This window comes from Colias croceus, chromosome 5, assembly GCF_905220415.1.
Source record: "Colias croceus chromosome 5, ilColCroc2.1".
In the NCBI taxonomy this organism is placed as follows: domain Eukaryota; kingdom Metazoa; phylum Arthropoda; class Insecta; order Lepidoptera; family Pieridae; genus Colias; species Colias croceus.
The window spans coordinates 6,222,401-6,239,860 of record NC_059541.1 but is presented as its reverse complement, the minus strand read 5'-3'; the positions used below and the strand labels follow the sequence as shown (position 1 = coordinate 6,239,860).

At 30.6% G+C, this 17,460-nt stretch overlaps 2 protein-coding genes across 4 annotated transcripts in view; one reads left to right on the top strand and one right to left on the bottom strand.

Moving 5' to 3' along the window:
- The window catches only part of LOC123691835 (bestrophin-4), a 31,193-nt gene extending 26,826 nt beyond the window's left edge, over positions 1-4,367 (bottom strand). For 2 of the 3 annotated variants that reach the window (XM_045636414.1, XM_045636416.1), the window contains exon 1: positions 4,009-4,367. In XM_045636414.1, the coding sequence (XP_045492370.1) occupies positions 4,009-4,079 (71 nt within the window). In that variant the 5' untranslated portion in view covers positions 4,080-4,367. The remainder of the gene's footprint in view (positions 1-4,008) is intronic. The other variant, XM_045636415.1, reaches the window with a different exon arrangement.
- Positions 4,368-5,938: 1,571 nt separating this feature from the next.
- Positions 5,939-15,632, top strand: LOC123691832. The gene is made up of 9 exons (XM_045636408.1): positions 5,939-6,222; positions 7,599-7,670; positions 9,600-9,850; positions 10,237-10,385; positions 10,820-11,015; positions 11,141-11,320; positions 11,403-11,591; positions 11,685-11,780; positions 12,719-15,632. The coding sequence occupies exons 1-9, from the start codon at positions 6,135-6,137 to the stop codon at positions 14,213-14,215; spliced, it is 2,718 nt and encodes a 905-aa protein (XP_045492364.1). The 5' UTR covers positions 5,939-6,134; the 3' UTR covers positions 14,216-15,632.
- The last annotated feature ends 1,828 nt before the right edge of the window (positions 15,633-17,460 follow it).

The following is a 17,460-nucleotide window of genomic DNA, read 5'->3' as shown; positions in this document are numbered from 1 at the left end:
TTAATGATTAGATTTCTACAATTTAAATGTAATTCAGTGTTTGAAAACATTTTTTTAAATATAAACTTTGTCTTATTTTAACCTTCCATACATCCATCATCACGCCAGCTTCAGTAAGACACTTTAATAGTTCTAAGTATAGAATTTTCCAAGTAAATCAATACAACAAATATATATTCGTAATTGTGTGGCTTATCCTTGCTATTAACTAACATTGAATTATCGAAACAAATTTCTTTACTTTTCTCTTTTATCATAAAATCACAATAAAACTCGGAATTGTCTTCGGAAGCTCGGGGAATATGACAGTTGCCGAACAGTGACGAATTTTTCTATGCGCATTATCAGTTTGGGAGTACTGTAGTACCTAGTATAAAACAAAGTAGCTTTCTCTGTCCCTATGTCCCTACTCCCTATGTATGCTTAATTTTTATAACTACGCAACCGATTTGGATGCGGTTTTTTATAACACATTGATTGATTAAAAGCGGGCGAAGCTGCGGGCGGAAAGTAAGTAAAAAATAAGCTACGGCCTACGACACTTGACTGGAAGCAATTTAAATTAACACAGTAAAGCATCGAATTCGAATTCGTATCCATCTATTTACTGTGCTTATTACTGTGCTAAAATAGGTACCTACTTATAGGTAAGTAGTGTTTTTATGGGTATGTATTTAACTCATCAGAACAAGTATAGGAAAAGCAAAGTAAAAACTACTGACTTTTAAGTAGATTATGTATAATTATGTTAGGTACCTGCTACTAGTAAACTGTAAAAAATTCAAGAGATCGTGTTTTGGTGCTGAATTTTTATTTAAAAATCTTTTCATTCATCAAATGATCAATATAATTTATTATAGGTAGGTATATGTATAATATACAAGATCTTTAAAGTGTAGGTAATACCTATATACCTACCTACTAGGTACATCTGTCGCTTTTCATGAGGTTAATAAGCACGCTCGCGCTAACGCCTTTTGGACGAATTAAAATTTTGACAAAGTAGGTACCTATAACATTGGCTTTTTAATGCTTTTTAAAAGGAAGAGGTTTCTAAATACGACTAGGTACATATTTTTTACATGTAGGTACCTACCTAATTGCGAATAATTTCGTCGTTTATGAAGCAGAATTTTGATAATTATTTTTTGATGGACAGGAGGCATTGTTAAGAAAATCACGCTCTGAAATAAGTAGGTAACTAGATACTAAGCTTAAAATAAAAAATGTTATCTTTATTCTTTAAAAAATGTAACAGTGGTTTAAATTACTATTATTGTCGGAAATCGGTGTCCAATATACCGAAATTTTATTTGGTACTTTTCGAAGGCAAATTATTTTTTCATTTAGAATAATAATAATTCCTAATAACTAAATACTTACGTAAATACTTAAAGGTACCTAACTGAATATCTCTGCAAAGTGTTTTACTGTGTTTATCTAGGTAGTACTAACGAAAGTTTTTATAAAGTTTGCAACCAAATAGGTATCACAATATACAGATACATACAGTAACATTACTATATGTATCTGTATATACATATTAATATAACATTTTGTATGAAGTTTCCTTACTGTCAGTAAGGAAACTTCATACCTACAAAATGTTCGAAATGGCTCCCCCCCCATCAAGCGTGTTTACGAGGGTATTGAGGGGGATCGATAGTAGCGGGTGACACATCCACAGATTTTGAATGACAAAGATACATAGTATAGAAAAAAGTTTAAAGTGATGTCATTTCACATTAAATAAATATCGATTGTTTCAGTTTGTAGCCCTTTCAATAAATATAATATTTGTAAATACCGTATCTGACTACAAGTTAAAAAGAGACTATTTTTTAATTTCTATAGATATGGCAGCATGAGTTTTAAATTATGTTGACATATTTTCTACCAAAATGATAGCTACAAATAGTACCTATTAGGAGTCCAGTCTGTTTAAAGATCGCATCTATTTTTTACGCAGTCTAGAAGAGCACGAAAATCTAAAAAAATGGAAACCTTAAAAAAATCTTGTTTAAATTTATGTGCATAATTACGTAAATATTAGGGAAGAAAAAGATAGATATTATCTTAGGATATTATAATAATTACCACTTTGTCAAGCACTAGCCTGTCAAACTATTTTCTTTTTCATCCTAAAACAAAAAAGTGGAGGTTCTATGCTCGTAGGTATAATAATAACACTGGTCTGCAAAGAAATCCTCCTTTGAATAAAAATATGATAAACATGGAGATCTTAACATGCTGAATCTAGATCTGCTTTCAGTTTTTTTGTATCACGTCTAAATTTTTTTTTATTGTCGTTTTTAAATACCTCAAAATTCTGTATTGTTTAGTAGTCTCTCTTGCAATAATGCTATTTTATTCGGTCTTTATGATATTTTTCATCACAAAAATGACTTGAATTTATAAAACTAGAACGATATCTACTGAAGACATTATTTTTACACTAATTTGAAGGGAATTTATGGGCTTCCGTAGTTCTCATCATGACTCCGCTGCGCTCAGTTCAAAGTAAAGTTTTAAGGTGACGGTTGATGATTTTATCCTAATAATTTGGTAAAATTTTTATATTGTACTGATATATTGATGAAAATTTGTAAATAATTTCAACCATAAAGCAAAATTGAATCACGTGTTATGAATTTTTAAACGACGCAACATCGAAAGCGCGAGTCTTTAGTGTGGTCTCTAGGGAATGCAAATGCGGGAGCCTAGATAAGAATTAAATTATGAAATTAAGCAGACTAAAGCTGTAAAAAGAGTATCCGGTGACCACTATGAAACATTTCACCAGAAGTTTGAGAGGAGATACGGAAAAGCTAACTGAAAATATAGTAAAATATAGATAATAAGTTGGCAGCAAAGATTGATGATTTTACTTGATCGATTCGTCGCGAAACTCCTTATAAAATATTAAAAGAAAACTACTAATTGAAACAATGTATATAATGTGTAATTATATTATTGTTCAGAACAGCGGTTTCCAAAATTGAAATAGCCCTAATGATCGCCAACCTCCCAAAGGAGAAGGCACTTTAAGAAGAAGAAGTTTTTAATAGTTTTCTTGACATTATTTGAAATATTCAAACCTAATTATTAAAATAACGATGTATTCTTAGAACAAAAAATGGGTTTCTTTCTAATTAAACTACAAAAAATCTTGACGTGATACGAATTTTTTAAAACTTAATTTCTGTTCAGAAGTATCACTTCTATAATAATCTTGTGCAAAAATAAGAAGGAGCGCCAAAAAAAATTTTTTTGCAGACCAGTGTAATTTTATTTATTATTGCATATTTTGTGTTTTTTAATTTAATTTAATTTATCGTTTTAAAAATAATTTAGTAGGTATACCTTCATACAAGTATTGTTAATTCTGGTTTAAAATAATTATTATTGAATATATGTATTATGTATCATACAAATACAAATATCAAGCATTATAAATAATTTAGGTACATTAAATAGCCTTCAGCGTCCATAACAAAACAAGATTTCGAAATATAGCACTGATAAAAACGTATTTACTTTTACAAGCTGTATTAATTCGGATTATTTCTTCTTGTAAATTCATATTCAGGCTACACCATTTTTGTATTTTAACGGGTTTTAATCTCAAAATTGCCACAAAATCAACTGTGAAAAAAAGCAAACAGAAATATACAGGCCGAATTGATAACCTCCTCCTTTATTTTTGAAGTCGGTTAAATATCAAAAAGGTAACAGCCCTATAGCTATACATCATAATTTCATCGCAGGGGCTTAGTTTCCTAACTGTATGTACGTAGTATATTATATCTGTCAACTGTGTAGGTATGTAGCTAATTTATCAAAAATGTAACACAAAATTCATTAGGCAAACAATAAAATGAAACTTGTACCCGGGGATTTTTCTAAGATAGGTACCTACATTAATTAAAAATAGTAAAAGAAAACTATGTTTTTTTCTTTGTAAAAAATTAAAAAATATAACTTGCATCATAAAAAATCGATTCTTACCTGTATAAAACTTTTAAAAAAGTTCCAAATCCGCGACATGTAGCCACTTCGCCCGTATAAGTAACAGTCATTTTTTAAAATATTTTCGCCGTATTTATTTCACTGTTTATGTAAATATCACAGACAAATCCATATTAAACATTAATTTACACAAGCACAACGGGGAAAATCTTTCAAATACATTTTGTCGTCTTGAAGAAAATATAAACAATTAAATATTAAATTAAAAAAAATTGACCACTGAGTAAATAATTATTTTATTTATAATATAAAATATAAAATTAAGTTTGTAAATTCGCAACTATAAAAATACTGCAATGCAGCTATAAACAACACAGGCACACACAAATATACAAAGTATTTACTGAATTGTACTGAATATATTGACTGTATCTGACAACTTGAACTGAGTACTGACAAGTGACAAGTTGACAAATTGTCAATGACAATCAAACTGACATATTATTATAGTGAATGAGTGAAGCTCAGGGAGTGAAGCTTGAGCGAGGGCTTGAGTGAAGATGAAAGAGCCACAGACACACCAGTCAGTGACCAATCAGAAACCGCAAATGGGATACAAAAACAAAGCTGAGCTACAAAAACATTTTTTTCCAATGTCAACTGTCATCTTCAGATAGGTAATAGTGAAGTTTTTGAATCGATAACAAATTGATAAAACTGTGATTAAAAGAAAATATTCTCAGTCTCGCTTGTTTTAAACGAAATATCTACATAATATTAAACACTCAAGAGAATAATGCTGCCTTTGAAAGGAAAATATTGGTAAGAGAAAAAAAATTGAACCCCTCAATAGAAAAATGGTCTCAATTCATTCCTATTACTACCTACTTATTTATTAATATGGCAGAGTGAGCAAAGATGTGCCAGGGTGATAAGCAGTCACAACCGCTCATTTAAACTTGTAACACTGGTAACAATAACTCCTTTAAAATAATAAAAAATAGAAATAGTTTATTTCGTATACCAAATTTTGCAAAATATAGAGTAGTAGGGCCCTCCTCTAACTAATAGTATGTAAGATAAACTCCCTTTTCTTGGCCTGCCGTTTTGTTTATTTTTTTAGTTCATAATATTTAATCTTTTACAAATATTTAACACATCGGTCGTGTTCATTTTGTTGTTCTGTGTGTTCATTGTAGAATTATACTAATAAACTACAAACATATTATAATATAGTTAATTTAATGTTGTACATTGGTTTACTATGGCACATTATGTCTGTGCAACACAATTATTTATTAAATGATAAGTGACGATATATTATCTAAATTATCCATAATAACGTGAAGAATTTTATAAAAAAGGTACGTAGGTATACAAGGCGCGGAAATTATTTATGTTATTTAAACATTATCTCGGCTCACTATGATATAAATGGCAACATTCCGGTCCACAGATGCTCACTATATGGGTGACTTGCATAAAATTATGCATAAAATATATTATGTTAAATCATTGTAAAATGTATATACATTCAAATAAAGCTTAAAGTGATAAACTCTCAGAATAATTCGTTTATTTCCATGGGATTCATAAGGAAAAATATTTTAGCAGTATAATATTATAATATAATATAACCTAAGTATATTTTTTAAAAGTATAATTTTACTTTAGAAATAATATAAAAAAGTTGAATACTGCTAAATTGGTTGTTTGAATAAGCTTTTATCGAGAAAAACTACTGTTAATACAATACACTACTAATACTAGTACTTTTCCTCGATTATCTTATTAAAATGACATCACACTTCGCATAAATTAGGAACCAACACAAAGCATCCAATTCCATATTAATACTTCGATTTATTAATTTTTATTAAAAAATTATAAGGAATAACTATTCGACTCGAGTGTTCATAATCATAGACTTCATAATCGAGGTACAACACTAACTTAGATGCCAAACTGGAACTGGATGTGGATTCTGCCAAAATGGCCGACCGCCGAACTTAGTTCGCGTACTGTTTAATGTAAATTTATTATTGAAATATAATAACTTTAAACAGATTCGGAGTATTGGAAAAGACAGAGTATAAATACTACATGTAAATGACTTAGTGTTATAGAAACAATATATATATAATTATTAACAGAATATCCTAACAATGAGTGAGATTACTATTAATGAAGCACTTGCTGACTCTGAGAAGCCGGTTCAAGTATCTGGTAATGGTCAATTCCCGCCTTTCCCCGGTTAGTATAAAAAGTTTATTTATATACTTACCTATACAAACAAAATGTTTGCTATTTATTGTGTCAGATATTTAAGATGGATTTCGTAAAAATGAAATCAAATAAAATATATTCTTAACTTCACTCAATAGTGACGATTATTGAATACTGTATACCTATATTATTGTACTTATCAGCATTTGATGGAACTTGTTAATGATATAAATATTGTTTATATAAAAATGCATACCTACATACAAAAGTAATAAATTTGTTTATTATGTTATTTAGGTATCATTTTATTATTTTTAATGTTTGAATGTTAAGTTTATTCTTTGATTAAATATATACTTATATTAAAATATTAAAGAATATTGATTTTTATTTATTAACAATACATAAATGTGTAAGTTCCTAATGATTCTTATTATCATGTTTATTTTTTCAATCTTATATACCTACATATTTTGTGGCAGTGGCAGATTACTGTTAAAATAAGTAGTTATTTTAGCCTTTGTGGTAACAGAATAGTGGATGCTTCGTAAATGTATGAATAGTGACTGGTTTATCTGAAACTGCTTCTTATCACAATCAAAAAATTATTTACAGTAGAATGCCGTTTGAACCAAGTAATTTAGTAATTTTTGTTATGTTTTGTTGCAACAAGTTGGAAATTATTAGAGTCCAGACATATTTCAAAGGTTATTGTTGAACGCTAGTAAGACATTGCATATTGCACATAATAAAGTTTATTTGATGTATGTTCAAACTCAAATTTCATTAATTTATTCAATTAGACTTCTTTTAGAAGCACTTTGGAATCATCATTGCATATTTTTAACAATTACCAACTATTCCGACTCTTTTCTTCTTTCTTTCAGTTCTTCTCCATAGATACTAGTACTGTAGTAAGTACTGGCAAGAAAGTCCATAGTTGCTCTTTATGTCCATTTATCCAAATTTTCAATTATCTGAATCGAACCAGTCCCAATTAATTCAGATATTTGGTATTCTAAAAATCTGATGATTAATAAATTTAAATTGTCATCTTTATGAATGCACTAGGTTTCCGCCCATGGCATTGCCTGGGCAGTTAAAGAAAAACCCGTATAGTTCCCGGTACCGTGGGATTTCCGGGATTGCGTTATTTTCCCGGGATAAAAAGTAGCCTATGTCCTTTCTTGGGTATCAAAATATCTCTATACCAAATTTCTTGAAAATTGGTTTAGTAGTTTAGGTGTGATTGAGTAACAGGCATACAGACAGAGTTACTTTCGCATTTATAATATTATAGTATGGATTAGATATTTGTGATAAAAATCATTTAATTGCATGCAATGTGTATTCCTGATTCCACTTCACAAAAAAGTTCAACATGTTAAATTTTGTTTCCACAGTACCAACTGATGAAGATTTTGAAGATGATATTCCTGAAGACGAAAGGACATATTATAAAACAAAATTTAATGGTGAGACTGTACAGAAATAATTTAAAACTTTAAAAGCTTATATAAAAAAATATACAGTGGTGGACGTTTAATTAGAAACTCGTAACACGATGAAGTAGTCATCAAATTCATTTAACATTTATGTATTAACGTATTAGAGATTAAGTATTATTTCATATGTAATAGAACACCCGTTTATCTAGTTTTATAAGAAATTGCTTAATTTTAATCAAACGTTAGCTTAAATTAATAAAATTAAACAACTTTAAGTGAAGTCTGATTTCCGAGTATTTTCAGTCTGGACAACAAATTAGAAACAGCATGGTTCGAGTGTTCCAAAGTCAAAACCTGTTGAAATGCCGCCAATATTTTTTACTTCTACAAATATTTGCACCGTTTTTTAAACATTCCATCTAAAAGTTTCTGAAAATTAATTTGCTTTGCAGTATAAATGGGTAAAAGTAAGATTTGTGACCCATCAACAAGAAAAATAATTTTAAGTTTACATTTTGACAAAAACTGGAGTTACAGGAAAATTGTAAATCATTTAGAGTGTTCGATAAAAAGATATTCAATGCTACAGTTTATTTAAAAGAGCATGGTATTTCTGATTAAGTGCCTAAAAAAGCTCGACCATGAAAAACCACTGCACGCGAGCATAGGCAAATAATTCTTTTTGCAAAGATGGATCCATTTAAAAGTTCAAATTCTATAATAAAATTAGTTTTTTCCGAAGACGAACCTCGCAATGTGTCGATGAGATCGGTTCGCAGGCAGTAAGTCGAGGCAAAATTTTTGGGAGAGACGCCAGGAAAGTACAGCTTCTTACTAGGCAGTACAGGGAACAACGATTTTCATTTACTAAGAAATATTGCTAGTGGACAGTCCGCCAGTGAAAAAGTTTTATTTTGGGATGAAACTAAAATTAATTTAATCAATTCTGATGGCAAAGGATACGCGCGTCGTTCAGTTAACCATGCCTTAGATAATAAATAAACAGTTCAGCATGGCGGAGGAAACATTATAGTATGGGCACGTATGGGGTTGTTTTTAGACTGTTATAATCTTTATAGACAACAACGGCTTTACAACATCGTGGCTTAGATTGTATGAGATTTTAACACGTTTGCAAAAACATATTTTCTAATACAATTAGAACCTTTAAATGGATCCATTTTTGCAAAAAGAATTATTTGCCTATGCTCGCGTGCAGTGGTTTTTCATGGTCGAGCTTTTTAGGCACTTAATCAGAAGTACCATGCTCTTTTAAATAAACTGTAGCATTGAATATCTTTTTATCGAACACTCTAAATGATTTGCAATTTTCCTGTAACTCCAGTTTTTGTCAAAATGTAAACTTAAAATTATTTTTCTTGTTGATGGGTCACAAATCTTACTTTTACCCATTTATACTGCAAAGCAAATTAATTTTCAGAAACTTTTAGATGGAATGTTTAAAAAACGGTGCAAATATTTGTAGAAGAAAAAAATATTGGCGGCATTTCAACAGGTTTTGACTTTGGAACACTCGAACCATGCTGTTTCTAATTTGTTGTCCAGACTGAAAATACTCGGAAATCAGACTTCACTTAAAGTTGTTTAATTTTATTAATTTAAGCTAACGTTTGATTAAAATTAAGCAATTTCTTATAAAACTAGATAAACGGGTGTTCTATTACATATGAAATAATGCTTAATCCCTAATACGTTAATACACAAAAGTAAATAAATTTGATGACTACTTCATCCTGTTACGTGTTTCTAATTAAACGTCCACCACTGTATATGTTATAAACACATAAATTTGTAGTGCAAATTTCTACACTGCATTAATTGCTTTACTAAAATTTATGCTTAAGTTTTTTTTTTTTAATAAATTTATCAAAATTTAGGAAAATTTGCATTTTCTACATGATCACACGGTAACAGTAGGAATATTATATTTTTCAGATCTTAACAATGTGACCAGCATGAAAGTACATTGTTCTGCGTGTGATCGTCATCTAGGGCTTACACCAAAAAATAGCCAACGGATGCGCACACACCCTATGTTACGCACTTTAATCTGCCAGTCATGCCATTCTTTTTACAACAGCGGAGAGTTTGAAAAGGGGGACGATGGCTCCGAGCTATACTGCAGGTGGTGCGGACAAGGTGGACAAGTGTACTGTTGTTCTGAATGTCCTCATGTGTTTTGCGCTGTAAGATTCATTGATTAATTTTATATATTTTATAACCCAGGAAAAAAAGTCTGCTTTCAGTATAATATAGATTTTTGTGTTTTGTATCCTGAGGCTAGATTGAATGATTTCATGTATTTCCTTTAACTTGATTTATCAAGTTTGTTAGAGAAATTTTATCTTTATTCTTTATTATATGTATAGATAATTGTCCCTAACAATTGATGAAATAAATTCAATATCAATTGGGAATGATCCAAAATTTTAATTTTGTACTTTAAATACTTTGTTAAATTTAGTTAACAAGAATTTTTATGTGCTCTTAAATTTTATATCATTAAAATAATATGTTCTATGCACTCTAATCAAATTCTAATTCATAATATTAAGACAATATATATTTTTAGAAATGTATAAAGAGAAATTTGGGGCCCTCTAAAATAAAGGAGATTGAAGCACTTGATGACTGGAGGTGTTTTAAGTGCAACAACACATGCTTAAAAGATTTGAGAGCTATATGTTGGGCCGCACTACGTTACTGTGATATAAAAACTAGGTAAATATCAAATTACATATGCATTTTTATTGATACCACGACATGGAATTAAATAATAACCTACATACTAATATATGTTAATATAATTTTTTTATACTAAAATATTAAATCACTACATAGTATAAAACAAAGTTGCTTTCTCTGTCCCTATGTCCCTTTGTATGCTTAAATCTTTAAAACTACGCAACGGATTTTGATGCGGTTTTTTTAATAGATACAGTGATTCAGGAGAAAGGTTTTAGTATATATAATATATTAGGTTTTAGACAAATCGGGCGAAGCTGCGGGCGGTAAGCTAGTCTTTAATAGAGGAAAATATTTGAGCCCAAAAATCAACCTTTTAAAATTAATTTTCAATTTTGGTAATAAATTATGTTATTTTTTCACTTTTGAAAATCAACCGATTGTGCCCTTCAATCAAATGTTTATTTCAGACTTGCAAATGATGTTAAAGATAGTGCACAAAAGGAGGCATGCCTTCAAGACTGTGCTCAGGACCACTCTGAATGTTGTAAAAATAAGGCGAGAAAAAGGGAAAAAGTTGATGTCAAGAAAAAAGAAAGTGAAACTAGAAAAAGTACAGGTGCATCGGCATCATCTATCATTTCTAAAATACCACCTACAATACAGGTACCAAATAGTAATATTGTGTTTTATATAGACATATTTATGTTTGATGACATATTGAAGTTTTATTTTATCATATTATAGAAAAAAGAAATTATCTTTTGTAAGTTAAAATATTTTTGTTTTAGGTAAAGAAGTTTGCTTCAATAAATATGGGGGAAGTGAATAAATCGGAAACCAAAAAGGCTGTAAAGCGAGCTGCTAGTCCAAAGCATAAACCGTATATTCTGAAAAATCCAATAACCGTAGCTTCAAAGCCTGTTAACACCTTTAATGTTTCACCTATGACAAAGAAGATGAGAATATGTGTATGTATTAACTATTTAAATTATGTTTAAATATCGTAGTCTTCAGATGTTGTCTGTATCATAACATTTATGTTATTTTCAGATGCCCCCAGCGCCAGTAATGAACCCAATTCGAATAATGCATGATAGGAAACAAACAAACACGCCTAATAGTTTTCTCAAGATAAGACCAAAATCACAGATGGTATATAATGGCATGAATGTCGGCAATTCCTTTAACAATGTAATCACCAATGACAATATCAATTTATCAATAGAAAGTCTAACACAGGTATTATAAAATTATACAATTGAATAAGAATAGTACTAGTTCAAATTGTTCTACATTAAGTTTCATTTTTTTAATGTGTCTTGACAACTTTAGGGTCTTGATATGGCAGCAATGTCAAATATGCCTGGTGGATCTCAGGATGATGAACTGGTCTGCACTCCTGACTTTCCTATAGAACCTTTGTGTGAGGTAATAAAAAAGTTTTCTAATTTTACTTGACCCATTCATTTTTTTATATAATTCTCTTCAAATTATTCTACTTATGTTATTTATATCATCATACATGTTAGGCAACCATGTGGTATATTGATTAAATCCAAAATTTTTCGATCAATAATTGCAAGGATTCAAGAAATTGTTCATCTTTTAGACATTTTCTGTATTTTTTATTGAAATATCAAATAGAAAAGTTTATATGACTTAACACGATAAAGTTTTTTAGCGTTATGAATTTTATAATTTTCACCTATGAGAAATATATGAAAAAAAAAAAAAATTATACAATACATGGAATTATTCTTAGAAATTAACAAAAGTATTTGATTATTCGTGTTTTCTAATTATCAATTTCGCGCGCCCTCAATTACGCCTTTCTTATCTTTAAGCACAGAATACATAATAGTAGCTAAACGCTACAGAACGGACACTCTCCGCCTCCCGCCAAAATTAAACACTTACCTCACCCCGCACAATCAGACATAAAATGGTCCATATTTTTCTACAGGGACGATACGCAACGAAGATTGACAACATTAATCAAATTGACTTAAAGTAATTTTATTATTTTGGATTTGTGATTATCGTTTTTCGTAGAAAATGGTTAGATATTGTGCTGTTTACGGATGTATTTCATCAGAAAAACGCGAATTTTTTCTTACGCTAGTCAAAAATGTACCAACCATAAAGCGTTAACACACACATTTGCAGTCTCTACAGTGTGACTGTCAAAACGATAATTTTGTATGGAGTGTCCGGGGTGTGCTTTAAGTATCGCCGTTTCTCTCTGATTAAACTAACATAGGCTCATGGTTGAAAATTTTTTTACTAATAAAATAAAAATGATCTTGAGATCTTGTTTATATTACTTTTATTTGTTAACCTATTCATATCTTTCATTTTTATCATAGGTCACTGAAGATAACACGGATGACGATGTTCAGTGCATTACACCAGCGCCAGTTGCCGCACCAAAAGGTCCTCCGCCTCTCATATCATTTGGTTCTAAAGATTTGTCCGATAATAATATCGTACAAATGACTGAAAACGATGTAACAGTGAATTCTGTCACTGGAGGCCTCAAATTCCGTGTTGATCCTCAAACATTGTCAGCTAATAAAATGTATCGTCTGCCTGATGGACGAATTTTTGCTATAAATGCCAATCCCAATATGCCTGGTGGTTATTCAGCTACAATAGTAGCAGTAACTGAAAGTAATCCAAATAAATCTTCCGGAAATACTTACGCAGTTAAATTGAATCACGTCTCAAATCGTTCAACTGTTTCTACGTCAACACCTAGATCCCTCAATAATAGCCGTAACACAGCATCGTCAAGAAATAACCAACGACAAAGAAAGACCACAAAACGTTCGATAGACACTCCAACCAGAGAAACAGATCTGCATGTACCTGTTGAGTGGTACAGATATAATTTAGTAGACGCTATTGATGCTCTAGAATATTCCTTATCGAGACTAAATAAACTCAAAAAGGAGGCAACTACGTCATATTTACGAACTAGAACTGTGCAAGAAATGCGAACTTTACATAGAAGTCTAGAAAATCTTTTAAATACGTCATCACAACGATTTAAAGAAATACGGGAAAATATAAACAAAGAATTAAAACAGTACATTACAAGGAAAAATACACCAATTCAGAATAATAGTGAAGAAGACGATGATGATGTAGAAATACTTCCGGATATGGAAGAAGATCCTATATTTATTGATGAAAATTCATTAGATTCAAGTACAAATGAAACTCAAGAAGTCGATTTAACAGGTGCTGGAAGCAGTGAACACAACGATAGTGAAGACAAAATTTTAAAAGAATGTTTATCTGGTTCTACTGACAATGATGCGAATAATCAACAAAGCGAGAGCTATGCAGTACAGGATAAATCTACCACAGCTTCAAAAGACAATTCTATTCCGAAAGATCCTGAAGTTAACAATGTTGAACCTGAAGCTAACAATGTCGAACCTGAAGAAGTCGAGACGCCTAAATCTTCGACAGAGGACAATGTAAATTGTAACGAAGAGACTACGGAACTTGCTGAACCTGCAGAAGTCACAAATGCAAGTAAAGACGATAAAGTTTGTGAAAAAGAAAACGATAAGTGTGAGACGCAACAAGATTCCATAAACAATGATACTAAAAAGATAGACGATGATGAAAGTAGTAAAGTGGATCACATTTCAGAATCTGACCAAACTTCCAACAAAGATGATAAAACTCAAATAGAAAATGGTGATCATAATATGGAAAGTGAAGGAAAAGGCCAAGATATTGATATAAGTGATGAAATGATTGATGACTTACTAAAAGGCGATTCACAAGAAAATTCAGATGCACATGAAATATGCTCTCTGGAAATTTCTGATGAAATTAAGGATCAATAATGCACAAACATTATTCAACCCGTAAACTAAACATTTTAAAATAACTGTAAAATGTACCTCAGTTTTTACAACTTCAAACCAGTACATAGAAGTACAGATTGTAATGTTATAAGTTAAAATAAAAACTATTTAGCTATAAGATATAATGCAAATAAAATAAAAGTGATTACACTTTTTGCAGCAAATACGATTCTTTTCGTGATAAAAAAGTAATACTTAGTACTACATATTTCTTTTCTTTTCTTTTGTCGTGTTCTAATTATTTATGAACATACGGTCGCAAAAATGCTTTTTAGAAAAACATTGGTGTTCTTTTTGATTTGGACTCACTTTTTCTCTTTTTAATGACTGCATTTTGCAAAATTTGTATAAAGAAATTACTATGAGAAAGATAACTTACATTTCCTATTTTAATAAAACAATTTTAATATATTTTGTTTAGTAGTACCTAATTAAAGTTTACCAATATAAAATAACTACTGTACTATTTTGACAAAAATAATCTCCACTTTATCGAATAAGAATAATTGTGTATACTACAAAATAGTATCTGTAAATAAAAATTACTTATGTATGATATTAGGCTCTAGTTTTAGGATTAATACTTGTTTTCATATTAATGCTTGTGATAGTAGGTAAGCAAGAAAACAATAGCAAACAAAGAGGTTAGTTATAACTATTTTCATCTTTTGTATGTGGAGTGGAGGTTATCGGGCGGGCAAAAAGTATAGAAAATTTTCTTATTACTACATATTTTTTGAACTCCACTAATTAAATACATGCCGGGAACTTTCTTTCATATACGGAGGTATGTATTAATTCTAAATAACAGAAAATATATGTTTGATGCAAATTAAAGTGCTGTTTAGCAAATTACATCTTTCAGTTGCTGTCAATATAAAACAATGAAAGTATAAATAATGCAACAATCTAAATAAAAGGCAACAATTATTCCCATAATCTTGATGGAACATTTATTTATATAATCCACATACGAATAACATTAATTCGAATAATATTGACATTTTATTATTATACCTATTTATAGGAGGAGCATTCAATTATTTTTTACAATTTCTTTTTTGTAGTGTTTTTATGCACATCTCTTATAAGTATGTTTTTGCAAGTCACCAATCCTACAAAAATGGCATTTGTTTTTTGTTACTTTTTTTATTTGACTACCCATATACCGGCTAGATAGAAGTCGTATGTCATGCAAAAATAAATTGTATGATTCTAATATTGTGTTGGGTTTTGTGATTATTATAGAAATATGATTAAATAGATTTCTGATGTGATTGTTGGTACGCATTTTGTTTATTTAGTATGTATAGTTTATTTTAAGAAGTATCTTATATAATGGATAAAATTTGTACTAGAAATAGAATATATAAATATAACAATAAGATAAGTTTTGTTTGAATGTTTTCCTTTGACTTTTTATATATGAAATCTTTCGCTTATTATATTGGTGCCCACTTCGTTAGACGTCAAACATGATTTGCTTTAAAACATACTGATCACTAACAAAAATCGGCCTTGTCGGTGTTCTGGCCCATCGGATAGAGAATGATAGAATGCAATCATATTTGCGTGCATATTTGTATACTATAATTGACCAACATCAATGAAGACAAGCCACATTGGCCTTCGCAAGTTGTGTCCCGCGGGCGACCGCGTGGTCGAACCTATTTTAGATAGGGAGGCGAGGTAGCTAAATGGCGTAATTCAACGGCGTCGCCGAGACTTATCAAAATCGAAAGATAAAATAATTTTGAAAAGAAAAGCTTCTATGGTAAAAACTATTTTAGCGGTGGGTTTGGCGTGTACGGATTTTCAAAAATGTAATAAAAAACAGTAACTTGGGCATTCTCGAGCGCGTCAGATATTCATACTACGTATGCCCCAAGTGCCTCTGATAACAATGGTATACTAATCTGCCGGTTTGCGTGGTGGGGATAGGCATATAAAATCGTCAAAAATGCACAAAAAAAAAATTTACTCGAGCGCGTCAGATTTTCGGAAGGGGTGTTAATTAGGCCCCAAGGAAGCTCCCCTTAAAAAAACTGACGATTACGGCGTGACGATAAGTTACGACGAATTTTTGAAAATGCAGAAAAAAAAAGTCCTTTTGAAATACTCCAGCGCGTCAGATTTTCATAGGGGAGGTTTATCTCGGTATCGTGAAAGCATATTTTCTTAATCTGACAAAAATGTTGGTGGGTTCTCTTAATCTGACCGAAAAAGGTTTGTGGGTTTTTTTTTTAATCATCGTTATTTCATATCAATTTTTCTTAACACTCTCAGTTTTCGAGATGTACTCAAAATACCGGGAGTTTGAGTTTTATGATGCTTCAAGTAAAAAAAGTTTTAATTATGGACAAAAATGAAAAGAGACCTTTTTTTGGAAAATAAAATTACCTTTTTTGTTTATTTAAACTTCTTTTTTGGAAAAAGTAAAGTTCGCGACTTATATGCTGCAACGCGTTTTTCGGAAGACGAAATGGCTCCTCCAGACTTCCGGTCATGCGGAAACCGGCAGATTTTGTAGTTTTAGTAAGTTTTAGATTATATCCTTCAAAATAAAAATAAAAACAATCGCGCTCGAGAATGCCGGATTAACGTTTTTTTTTTACAAGTTCGCGACCCCATAACTCGGCGGCGTCGAGGACTTATGGTCAGATTAGTTAAATTTAGTCTTAAAACACTAAAATCAACCCCCAATATCTTAATCTGACGTGCTCGAGTATTTCAATATATCGATTTTTTTTTTACTAATCTGATCGTCTATCCTAGGCGCGCGTCACTACATATAGAGCTAAATAGTTTACAAGGTTGTTCTATTAGGTCTAAGGTATCTCTCATATCTTAAACTGCCACGCTCGAGTATTGCAGAAAATTCCCCTATTCGCCTCCCTATCTATTTCTCATGGTACAAAATTTCATTCCCTATTTTATTCCCTTGGAAGTAGGATTTATCAAAATTATTTCTTAGCAATGCCTTCATCAACTGCATGCCAAAGTTCAGTCCGATCGGTCCTTTTAACAGCTGTTTTTAGAAAATCCGGCATGGCAAAATCCTTTACTTACATATATTTTGTAATAAACCTTTATTCATTGCCATTGTATATTTTGTAATTTTCAATGCTTTTAGTTTTAGTTACTACTTTAATACTAGGTACTAAGTAATGAATATAAATAGAAATCGTTAACATTGTTTGGGAATGAAAAAACAAAACACATTG